The sequence below is a fragment of the Triticum aestivum genome, chromosome 4D, assembly GCF_018294505.1.
Source record: "Triticum aestivum cultivar Chinese Spring chromosome 4D, IWGSC CS RefSeq v2.1, whole genome shotgun sequence".
Classification (NCBI taxonomy): domain Eukaryota; kingdom Viridiplantae; phylum Streptophyta; class Magnoliopsida; order Poales; family Poaceae; genus Triticum; species Triticum aestivum.
Window position 1 is genome coordinate 8,104,039 of NC_057805.1, and position 12,202 is coordinate 8,116,240.

The 12,202-nt window shown below is 46.9% G+C and overlaps 1 protein-coding gene across 1 annotated transcript; it reads left to right on the plus strand.

The window, feature by feature from the left end:
• The first annotated feature begins 1,836 nt into the window (after positions 1-1,836).
• LOC123099358 (transcription factor bHLH25) lies at positions 1,837-4,990 on the plus strand. Its single transcript, XM_044521528.1, has 3 exons — positions 1,837-1,862; positions 2,066-2,675; positions 2,773-4,990. Exons 2-3 carry the CDS (start codon positions 2,079-2,081, stop codon positions 3,229-3,231), a joined length of 1,056 nt encoding a protein of 351 aa, XP_044377463.1. The 5' UTR covers positions 1,837-1,862; positions 2,066-2,078; the 3' UTR covers positions 3,232-4,990.
• Positions 4,991-12,202: the final 7,212 nt, after the last annotated feature.

Here is a 12,202-nt window from a genome sequence, read left to right on the forward strand (position 1 = left end):
CGGCCAGAAAAACAGAGCAGTGGAGTGCTCTGCTCGCGGGCGAGGGGGTATATATAGCCACCTCATTGGTCCCGGTTCGTGGCTGGAACCGGGACTAAAGGGTCCCCTTCTGTCCCGGTTCTAGGCACGAACCGAGACCAATGGCTGTGGGCCAGGAGCGAGGACCATTGGTCCCGGTTCGTGCCTTGAACCGGGACAAATGGGTCCAGACGAACCGGGACAAATGCCCCACGAGGCCCGGCCGGCCCCCTGGGCGCATCAACCGGGACGTATGCCCCCCATGGGTCCCGGTTCGTGACTGAACCGGGACTAATGGGCTAGCCAGGCCCCAACCAAAGCCCTGTTTTCTACTAGTGGGACGAGCTTGTCCATCACAACAATTTGCATTACAATGAAAAATACTTATACAAGTTGCTAGTGAGAACTATGGCCATGTCAAAGTCAAATGTTGCATCAAATATATGTGTGCATATTTCTTCAACAATGACATAGTGCAGACACATGATATGCCACCTTCTAGGGTTCTTGTCGAAACTCAGTAAAGCTCTAATCTTCTATTTAAAATAACTATATATTTCGTCACATATTTGAATGGATGATGTGAAAGTTGTCTTACATTTCATTTATTAATGCTAAGTTTTTCCTGCCGAATATTACTTTGTCCTCACATCTTGATATAATACGTGGATGAATTCATTTGAAGTTGTTTGTCTTCATCAATCTCTATCTCTACTACTTAATTTTTTTAAGATTTCATGTTTCACTTTTCTTCCCACCACCTCTTCGTTCAACCTTCCCCGTATATGATAATCAATCACCTTAATTTACTTACATTCCAAACAAATTTCACTTTAATTTACTTACCTAATTTCTCATTAGACTATAAGGTAAATCAAGATATGATAAATATTTATTTACACAATCGAATCACATGCTAACATACTAATGTGACCTAGATATTGCACATCTACCCGACTAAATCAAACTACAAAGGAAAAGAAAAAAGGTAAAATAAATTGTCTGCACAAATCCTCACGTAAACTCAATGGCATAGAAGTTAGATGTGCATTACTTAGGGCACGTCTAGATGTGCATTAGCAAAACTATAAAATATTTATAAAGCGTTGCAACGCACGGGCATTGTGCTAGTATAACTAAAAATCTACAAGTTATGTCTTTCCATCCGTTCTAACTTGTAAAGGTTGCAACTTGCAAGTGCTTAGCGACAAAGACAAGGTGATGCATATTACTTGTAAGTGGCTCCACATTGCACTTAAGTTTGCAGAGACTTGGTGGAGTTGCAGATGAAGATAAAATACTCAGAATAGTACGAATAAGACATCAGCATCGAGCCATCGACTGCATACTTAATTAATTTTCACCGCAATTCTACTAATTAAATTAAGGCATCCAAAGATCTTTCCTACTTCCTTGTCTGCTCCTTGTATCGAAGTGTCATTCTGAAGTGAAAGATGTTGTGTGTGTGTGTGCGCGCGCCCGGCATGAGATTGTGATAATGCGCAGGGCGGAATTAGCACGAAAAGTATTGCCCCGGAGATAAATGCGCTAGGTCAAATCAACACATCATGCGTGGACATCAGCTCTTGTATTTTAGTATACCTAGCGTATTGTAGGGGGTGCAAAATATCATTTTCACCTGATTTAGGCGACATAACCAGATTTGGTTGAAAGGATTGTTTTCTCCCATGCATTATTGGCCTTTCCAATGGGAGGGGCCATTCAGAGGCCTCTAGCATTGGAGCGACTGTCACTGCCCTATATCTAGCGCTGCATGCACACGAAATAATTTCGAGGGGACTTGCTAATCATAGCATCTTCTGCAAGCTTAGGAAAGATTTGAGGTAATTAGGTCTTAAGTAGTGTACTGAGTTTGGATAAGACTCCTCTTTTAGTAACGTACATGCATGGATCTCTTTCTTCTTCTGTATTACATTCAGTTTTGGTTTAGAAGGTTCTCGTAAACTTTTCATCTATCTATCTAGGTTAAACTGTGCTTTTTCTTTCCTAATTAGAAGGTTCCTCCCCATTATTTGCATCCATCCAGTCATCCAGACAACATGGACGACTCGGCCCTGTTCATGGAATGGGCCATGGACACGCTGGAGCAGGAGCACCCAGACCCAGTGGTGGTCGTCAACGGCGACTCCGGCGACGCAGCCTTCCCCTCGCTTCAGGCGCTCCGTGAACAGCGCCTTGTCTTGGAAGAGCTGATTACGGGAGCCAACCCGGCAAACAGCGGGAGCTCCGGCGAAACTACAGACGGTAGCGGAGGTTCTGGCAATTTCTCATCCCCGGCGGCCATGGAGCACGCCGTCTGGCCCCCGTCCCTGAACTCGGCCAGGTGCGCTCCAAGACTTTCCAGGAACGGTGGAGGCACCAACCTTCCGGTCACAAGCTGGAATTTCTGCGCCGCTTCCGCGCTGCCGGCCAGTGACGGCACACTGGACAGCGGCAGCGCCGGGCCTGTCGTCTCGGAGACGGTGTACGGGTCGCAGCCCACGAGGAGGGCCGCCGCAAGGAGCCCCACTGGCACCGGGCCCGTGTCGTCGGTGCCGCCGTACGCGCAGGACCATATCATGGCGGAGCGGAAGCGCCGGGAGAAGATTAACCAGCGCTTCATCGAGCTCTCCACCGTCATCCCCGGCCTCAAGAAGGTGCGCGCTCCACTCCGAACACCTGCACTTATGTTAGTTCTTCTTCCCCATGAAAACAAATCATCTCAGTTTAGATCCACATATATGATTGATTCAGATGGACAAGGCGACGATCCTTTCCGACACGACGAGGCACGTCAAGGAGCTGCAGGAGAAGATCAAGGCCCTGGAGGCAGCCGCCGGACGCAGCAGCAGGAGCAACGAGACCGTGGTACTCGTCAAGAAGCCGTGCTACGCCGCCGTTGCAGACGAAAACGGCTCACCCTCGTCCGCGTCGTCGGGGGCGCCGGCAGCGGAGAAACCTCTGCCGGAGATCGAGGTGCGGTTCTCGGAGACCGGCATCATGGTGAGGATCCTCTGCCACGACGTCAAGGGGGTGGTGGTGAGGGTGCTGTCGGAGGTGGAGGAGGGGCTCCACCTCACCGTCACCCACGCCAATGTCATGCCGTTCACGGCCTGCACTGTCATCATAACCATCACGGCCAAGGCAAGTTTTCCTTCCTTCATTCCACAATTCGGTCCAATATTGATTTTTGTGATTCACAGTAAGAAATGATGTAGAGGCGGGGGTAATCCTCCTTTCGTAAAAGAAACAGCAAGGTAAATGTTTTTATTTTATTTTGTGGGAGAGTAAGGTAAATGATACTAGCAAATATCTCTGCACGACAAATGCTACTACATATTAATAAAAGTCGAGTAAGAATTTTCATGTTTTTTTATGAAAAAACTTTCAATCTATTCATCAAATATCATGACAGTACAAAGAACACAAGAGGCAATATAAATTACATCCATGGACATAGACCACATAGCGACGACTACAAACACTGAAGTAAACCGAAGACGCGCCGTCATCATCGTCCCTTCCTCACCGGAGCCGGGTAAACCTTGTTGTACTAGATAGTCTGAAAGTCGTCATGCCAAGGCTCCAAAGGACCAACACACCAGAACAACAACAATCGCCGATGAAGAGATGCGTAGATCGGAAGAATCCAACCTGTAGAACCGTTAGCGTGGACGAAGGAAGACTGGATCCAAGCAGATCCGCCGAAGACAAACACCAACATAGATCCACCGCAGATACACCTGCACACGCCCTTCGACTATGCTAGACGCACCGCCGAGATGGGGGCTAGGCGGGGAGAAGCTTATTCCATCTTTAGGGCCGCTGCATTGTCTTCCTGAGTAGGACACAAACCCTAAACAAACTAAAAAACACCTAAAATAGAGCAGGATCCCTCCCAACAGCATGGGCTATGATCCACCGCGTCTCCATGGCACTAAGGCCACGACAGACGAGGCAAATCGGCGGTGGCACCTGTAGGAGGCAAGGAAACCCTAACATGGGACTTGCTTATGGAAGGAGCAAGAGAACGTCTGTCTGTGGTTTGGGTTAAGAATTTTCATGTTTAACCATATGATCTAGCTCCTTCCATTTATCAATGTGCCTAGACTGTATTACCATCTACTAAACATATATTAGTTTCATAATGTGGTATTCTGAAGAATATTAGTAATTATAATTAATTTGAATATACAGTCGCAGGGCACAAAATTCCTACACACGCTCCTACATGAATCTCAACATGTAGACACCAGACGGCCTAGAACTAGCATTGACTTATATATAAGACAATCTCAAACGACTTAGATTTAGCTAAACCAAAGCGATTAACATCTTGGACCAGAAAGATATTCGTGTCCTCGAGACAATGTGATTTCAATGCTAGAAAGTTTTGCTGTCCATGAAAACCTATACCCATTGTTGTACCAGTTGGAATCGTCAAACAAAATAAAAATCTTATATGATATCGTCATAGCTGCACTATGATGGCCTTAACTAATGTTCCGTACAAATACATTATTATATCCTGCATTGTGAGGAAGCTTCTTAATTTGCAAGACATGGTCAACATCTATAGAAAATAGCACAAACGTACTATCATAAAGCCTACATATAGATCATTATTTATTGAATAAAAATCTAGCTAATCATGCATGTTCCACTGGAAAAAACCTAATCATGTTCGTTCACACGTATAATATTCATTAAAACAAGTAGGAAAACATAGTGCCCCATATAATGCATGGATTTCGGATCAATAGCTAGCTTGATTTTGTCTTCAGGTGGATGAGAGCTTCATCGTTACAGCAGAGGACATCGTAGGAAGACTCAACTCCGTAGTGGAACAGCATAGCAGCTGCACTTCTGCCGAAGGAAAATGAAACAAGAAACATACATGACATGACTTCATATGTATAGTACGGAACATATTATATTGTATAATTATATTTGGAAGTGGTGAGAGGGAGTACATATGGGCATGCATGTTTCCGGCGAGAATGTGTAGCTAAACCATACATATTGGCATGTTTCTGTGGCAAGATCTCCTAACGTGACGAGTTTAGTTTATCACTTTTAAAGATCACTGGTGGTAATGGTACTTCCTTTTATGCAACAACTCCTATATGTAGTATTTGGTAGTTGGAGCCTAATAAGACCATGGAGCGTCCTCAAAGATAAGCAAGTGGACGATTCCCAAATAAAAAAGACTCATTGGACGCAAATCGCAAATCATGGAAATAGTATCATTTCGGTGAAGACGGGGGCTAAGAAAATGATTTAAACCCTCTTTCGCTAACATAGTTTCGAACCGTCGACTTGCTAAGCTATGCGACGGGGGTGGGGGTGGGGGTTCCATCGCAAATAACCCAGATTACTCGTCTGCGATAGGGCTCGAGGATGCAGACGTTTTGGCAAAACCAACCGTGTGCGATACAAGAACCTATCTCACACACCATAGTTGCGACATACGTGTGTGATTGATAGTTAACGGCATGTTATTCCTCATGGAACCCAGACGGAGTTCTGCGTAAAACGTTTACGAAATGGTACTTATGGCACACGGTTGTCCCAACGAAACTATCTGTGATGTCTAGAGCATCGCACACGAGTCTTCGGTCTGTAACGTCTGTCGACACGGTGGCTTTCGCTCACGTGTGGGATGAGGTGCTACCGCACATGATTTAACACCCTCACCACACACGTATTGTTCTTTCACATGTGCAATTTATAGTGTATCACCCATGGTTGTATTCTCATCTTGTGTTTTTTAATGTAAATTGCACTCGGGTTTCATTCTCAGAAACGTGTGTTGTATTTGTTTGCCTTGCAAATGCTCAATTTCTTGAACCATGTGCATTGTATATGACCAGGCGGGGTAAAAGATAATCACATTTCAATTGCCCCGCAAAAAGCATATTCGCCAGAATATGCATTCGAACAAATATCGTCCACAACAAGCACAGTCATCACAATCATTGGCCAATAGTACATTGCAGATACTGCATGCTAGCTAGTTATTAGCTAAATTCCACATGTGTACACATATGCAGTTCTCTTCAAAATACAACATTCACAGAATCAGAGTGTACGAAAGACGTAGACCTCTCATCACATGGAAAACAATGCATCCATGCATATATGTTTAGCACCGAACACTAACAGGTGAACGCATAATCTAGATCATCTATGGTGGGATTGATAAAGTATTTTGAGAAGATGTGCTGAGAAATCTCCTAGCAACTAGCAATTGAACTGCGGTCAGCGGGTCAGCGCTCCACTCTTTGAAGATCTGCAAGATTTTTAGAACAAAATGTGTCGTACGCGTAGATTAGAAGATACTAATTAAGACACACACTTATTCCTGGTATGTAGTCAGCATCTATAGTATATGCAAAAGATCACCATAAAGAATTCATGTGTTTGCAAACAAAGAATCCACGAAGGTTGGTCCCTTTTTACTGTTGAGAACACGGACATTTTATGTATAGAATTAGTCATATATTTGCCCTGTTAGGAACAACTTAATTAGTATAATCTGCTTATTTTTTCTTAGGAGACAAATACAACAAGAAATGTGTTTATTTACAAACTTTAACATGTGACTAACATAAGAGAATGTATTTACGAACGTTAGGATAAAACTTATGAAAAGAACGGATTTCGCTATCCTATCGAGAAAACGGTCTCGTGCACCAGGGTTTTTTCCCTGTCGCCACGGCTCCCTCCACGACGTATGTACAAGGAAAATGCACTGTAAATGTAGATGGATTCTCCCAATTCAATTCAGGAACCTATTATGAATACAAGTTTTACCATCGAAGAATTCAATACCTATCCTAGAATTGCTGAGTAAACGTCAGATCCTAACGATTTTCTATTATTCGGAAATAATCCAGGTAGTAGACTATGTCGCAGTTTGGAACAATGACATTCAAGATCGAATATTTGCTATTGATTAAGAAAAAACATGAACTTACAAAGTACATCAAATTTTAAAAGAATCGATGTATACATGATTATAAATTACTTTTCAAGATATGTAAATAGGAAGAATCATGTCACGTGTAAGTCAAGCAAGAGGTGGAGACGCTGTTGAGGGCCCGATTTCCAATTGTCTTTTATAATGACGGCGTTTTCTAGCATATGATCTATGAAAGGCATATGCTCCCTCTTTGTTCTGTGTGCAATCAATCCCCTGAAAGAAAAATAATACATTAGTTTTCTTAGTTTACAACCTTGTACGTAGAAGTTGATCAAGATTGTGAAGTATTTACAATATGAAGAATTGAATAAGAATCACATGAAGCATGTCGAAGTTGAAGAAGAGATGAAACATCTCAAACTCCTTAAACGCCCGCGGACGGGCCCGATTAATGATCAGGCGTGTTCGTTTTGAGCCCCTATTTGTCTGTCCGTGCAGCCACACTCCTTATTTTCTTCTTCATATGGCATGTCACTTGCATGTGATTGATGGAGATGAATAAAGTAAGAAAAGAATGAATAAAGAAAAAGAAAAGGTGGTCCGGGATGGGGCCGCATCCTACGTGGCGGACTGCCCGAGCGCGTCCGCGAGCCCTCATATCCTCCCTAATATTTGAGATGGATATGAGGGTTCACGGACTGCCCAGACGTGTAGAGATGATATGAGGGGTCCGGTTGGGTCACGTTTTTCTCTCTCTCACGTCCGGTCACTAACCGGGCGCGTCCGCGGGCGTATGAGAGATGTAGATGCTCTAATGCCCTGTATTTGGAACTTCCCTGCTGCAGGTATTCGTTAGAAATGCCTGGCCATGCTTGTACTCGTGTGCTTCATATTTGGCTTGTGGAGGAAATAACTCGTTGAATTGTTCGTGGGATGGGTTGTGACAATCATACACTTGTTTTTCCGCTTCTTCAAGCAACTGTTGGGTGTTATGGTTCTCATCTTTCTTTTGTCTAAGGGTCTCTTCTTCACGACAAGTTTGACCGCGGCCTCTTCCATCTTTTGACTTGATTTTCTTATGATGTGATGTTCTGAGCAGGCACTGCAGCTGTTTCAGACTGCTGAGTTTGCGATGCTGCTGTGATGGCCCGCTGAGCTGGAGGAGCGGATGCGTCGAACTGCTAAGCAGCCGGTGCAGCTGTGTCGCACTATTGAGCTGGTGGTGCTAATGCGCCAGCAGTGGCGACCTGCCGGTATGTTGATCAGGCGGTTCCAAACGGACGGGCTGCCGATCCGAGCATGTGGCGCCGACACGTCGGTATCCTCATCAGACACACCATGCCTACAAGGCGAAAAGCTGTCAAATCCATGTTAATTATGGTTGTTTGGGAGCTCTGGAACGCAAGAAACGACTGCATCTCCCAAAAAAAAGTTCCTCGGGCCAGGGACATGATCCTGGCCATCCAGCAATGGCGCCGGGTTTCCTCGCTCCACCGTCATGCGTCATTACATGACATGACCTTCCTGTAAATTGTTTCACTTTGCCGGGTCCTTCCAAAACAACTTGTATCATTTATTTTTTGGGGTAGTATCAGTTCTCGTGACAGAAAGAACACTATTGCTACAACCAGGCCGCACAGGAAGTGCATTTGGTGCGCTCGGCCGGTTGGGCCGCATTTGCATGGCCCCCTACCCACGTGGCCTTGTCCGTAATATGTCCAATACTGTTAGCGCCAGTACGCTGTTTAATTAACGCCGACCCCATGCTTGCCACTTTGCTAGGGGAGCAGAGCAACCCTTTTTCTGAATAGACCTGTAGCGCATAGTGTACCGTGGTTTTCCGCAAGCAGACAAGCTCACAAGGGCCAGTTCTTTTGCTAGCTTTTTTGGGCTTCCAGAATAAGCTGCCCCCTACTCAGCTTATTCTAGAAGCCCAACTAAATTTTTTTTTAGAAGCCTACTAGTCAAGTCTTAACTACTATGCTTCTAAAAAAATAAATTTGGTTGAGCTTCTAGAATAAGCTGGGTAGGGGGCAGCTTTTTGCAGCTTATTCTAGAAGCCACCAAAAGAACTTGCCCTAAGTTGCTTTGGCTCCATCTCCAGCTGCACTGTGATGGTATGACTTGTTTCATCAAACTAGGGATGCAAGTGGGCCGCGTCTCCGTACGTCCGTCCGCCCACGCCAGTCGGATATACGGACTAAGGCCATGTACAAAAAAAGGGTTTCCCCCCGCTTTGTATTCCAAAGCAACCAACATCGAGACAGATAACGCTGTGGCGAGCAGCACAACACATCAAGAAAAAGAAGAAGAAACAAATGCCAACCACGGCAGCTCGGCAAAGCGCGGATGACCCGCCACCGCGGCGTCCACCGGACACAAATCACCACAGACCGAGGCGCCGATCCGCCGCGTACCAAGCAGCACCTCCAAGAAGGGATGCGACGCCGACGACGCAGCTGCCCGGACGAGTCCTCAGGTTTCCCCGGGCACGCGGAGGGAGGTGGGGGGTGGATACCACCGGCACCCTCCAGGAAGGAATGATGGCACCCGCAGGTGTCACCGCGTCGGGGCCGAAGCCGGCAGGGATTTCTCCCGCATTCCAACCCCAACCGCCCAACCGGACGGAACCGACCCGCCAAACCGTCGCCCACCACTATGCGCCAACGCAGTAGCGCAGCCACCCACGCCGCCTCACTACGAACACCACCACGAGGCCAAGAGGACCGGAGAGAAGCTCACCACGACGGGAGCAGCAACACCGACGCCGAGCAGGAGGGAACCACCTCCACCGCCGTCGTGCGGGAGGCCCGTGCCTCCGGCACCGTCGCGGTAGCCGTCCGGACGCGGCAGAGGGGCATGCCGGGCCACCCCTAGCCCAGCCAGGCCCGAAGCGGGCCCGTTAAGCCCCGCCGGCCGCGAAGCAGCAGGCCGGCGTCGTCGTCGCCGGCACCCAGCCGCTCGTCGCATCTCCCCCGCCTCCCAGAAGCCACATCGGAGACCATCCCCGCCGCCGCGCCGCCCAGCTGCTCGCCTGCATGCGCCACGGAACCCCGCCGCCACGCCAGACCGCCGCCGCCTAAACGCACCCCCCGGAGCAGCTCCGCCCGCGCTGGAGAGCGACCGGGAGGGGAAGGGCCAGGAGGCCGCCGCCACCAGCAGCCCCGGGGCCAAGCCGGCCGCGGGCGCCGGCGACGGCGGCGGGAAGGGAGGAGGGAGGGAGGGCCTGGAGGGAGGAGGCCTGGCGCGCGGCCGGTCGCCCGCGGGGGGGGGGGGGGGGCGACGCGGTCGCGAGAGGAGGCCTAAGGGCATGTACAATGGTGCTATCTTAGCAGTGCCACGATAAGTGATGAGGTGGAGGAGAGAAAACTCATAAGAAAAGGCTTATAAGAGAAGACAAGAGATGATCTCTTAGCACAATATGTCTCACCACGTTTTTAGGAATGACTAGTTATTGAAGATAGGCTAAGAGATGACCCATTGTAGACAAAATGTTTTGTCATCTCTAAATTACATGCAAGACTTAAGATAAGACTACCTTATCAACCATTGTACATGCCCTAATACGTGGTGTCTTTGATGATGATAATGATGATGTTCAAATGACGTGTGTGTGTGTGGACACTGTACGCCTGCATCCCTACATCAAACACACACTACTTGAGGAATCATGCAAAAAGGGTAAGTTGCGAAAGAAAAGTTAACGCAATTGATCCTTCTTCTGATAACAATCAGTTTTATTTTATCCAATATATTTGATCACAGTTAGTTTTATCACACCTCACCATACATGGCACCTCATCAGCCACACTACTTCTGTTTCTCTTTATATGTAAGGGAAATGCTACTTACGGTATTTCTCTCAAGTCTCAAATTAAGTGCCGCACCAAACGCTAGTGGTTGTTTCTTGTTGTATTGTAAGTGAATGCAACGAAAACCCGAAAATAACTCCGTGTGTGTGGTGGGGTGGGGTGGGGGGGGGGGGGGGGGGGGGGAGAGGGGGTTCATAATTTGCACGAAGGCCTCGTCATCCCGTTACATATGCATCGCTATTTGCTTGGACAACATGATTGCAAGAGGGTGTGTTTCACAGGAAACATTGTTCTCGGTACTGTGGGTTTGTGTTGTCACAGCCTGATTCTGATCCAGTACTAACTTTTGTCCGGTGTTTCTGATCAAGAAAGATTCTTTTTTTTTTTGCGAGCTTGATCATGAAAGATTCTGCTGATCTGAAATTAGTAACGTGCGCTCGGTCGGTCTGGCTATCTTTGGAAGATTAAATATTTTATTAGTTGCAAATTAGCATCGCACGTACTATTCCAGATCTTCATACCTAATACTATCATGTCCGCCCAATTTGCTTGGCTTGCATGGAGATTTGCACGTTAGGTTATCCATCAGTGGCTTTGGCTGGATCAGTGACGTTGATCATTACTGCATGATATAGGGACAAGGTGCGGCCACATCAGCGTATCATGGGTTGCTTGTATCCCAGCTCGATCGGCTATATAAATCTGCTTCCTGATCTGTGGGGTTAAGCGTATCTTTTTGGTGCGACTGGGCCGTATAATCGCTATCCCATGAAATATTTTTGTATTCCCTTTTGGGGGCCTTTGGAGGGAATGGGAAATTAGCTAGTTTTTTTGTTTTGATTTTCAGTGAGCATCTAGAAAGTGTATTGTTGGCGGAAAACAACGCTTATTTGTCCTTTTCTGAACAAGGGTTTGAATCTGTTATAAAAATTCATCATAAGTGCAAAGCAGCCTCAACATAATAAAATTACATGGAGTTCCTAGGATCACCGGACGACCGCTCCCCTACGAGAGCCGAGGGAGTGGATGACGACACCCTTTCATGCCTTGCTCCTCTAGCTCCTTCTCCGACAAGCGGCATTCGGCCAACTTTAGCGTCGTTGGCAAGCCTGTGAGGTTAGGTCTCCCCGGTTCTGTCTAATGGATTCAGAAGAGCGGTCCTCCAACCTTCTTCTCCGGGACGGCGAACTATTTCTCAGTCATTGTCGTCGGCGTCTTTTGGCTTCGCCTGTTGACTTCTCGGCCCCTATGTCGACAATGCTTCCCTGACTCCGATGATGTTTCAGAGGTCCAGAGATGGCGTCGAGCTTCACTCATGACGCGCCGCTAGCAAGTGTGGGACGAAGACTTTGTCGATTTCTCCAAGGACCTGTGTGTGACTTTTAATTTCTATAATGATGCTCTTGTAAGGGTTAATTTACTAGCCTCTTTGTGAACTTTGACCTTT

Bases quoted from the DNA above. Each gene is read 5' to 3' on its own strand.
- LOC123099358 (XM_044521528.1), top strand. From the start codon at position 2,079: ATGGACGACTCGGCCCTGTTCATGGAATGGGCCATGGACACGCTGGAG. The intron at 2,676-2,772 runs GTGCGCGCTCCA...TGATTGATTCAG, and splicing joins TCATCCCCGGCCTCAAGAAG to ATGGACAAGGCGACGATCCT.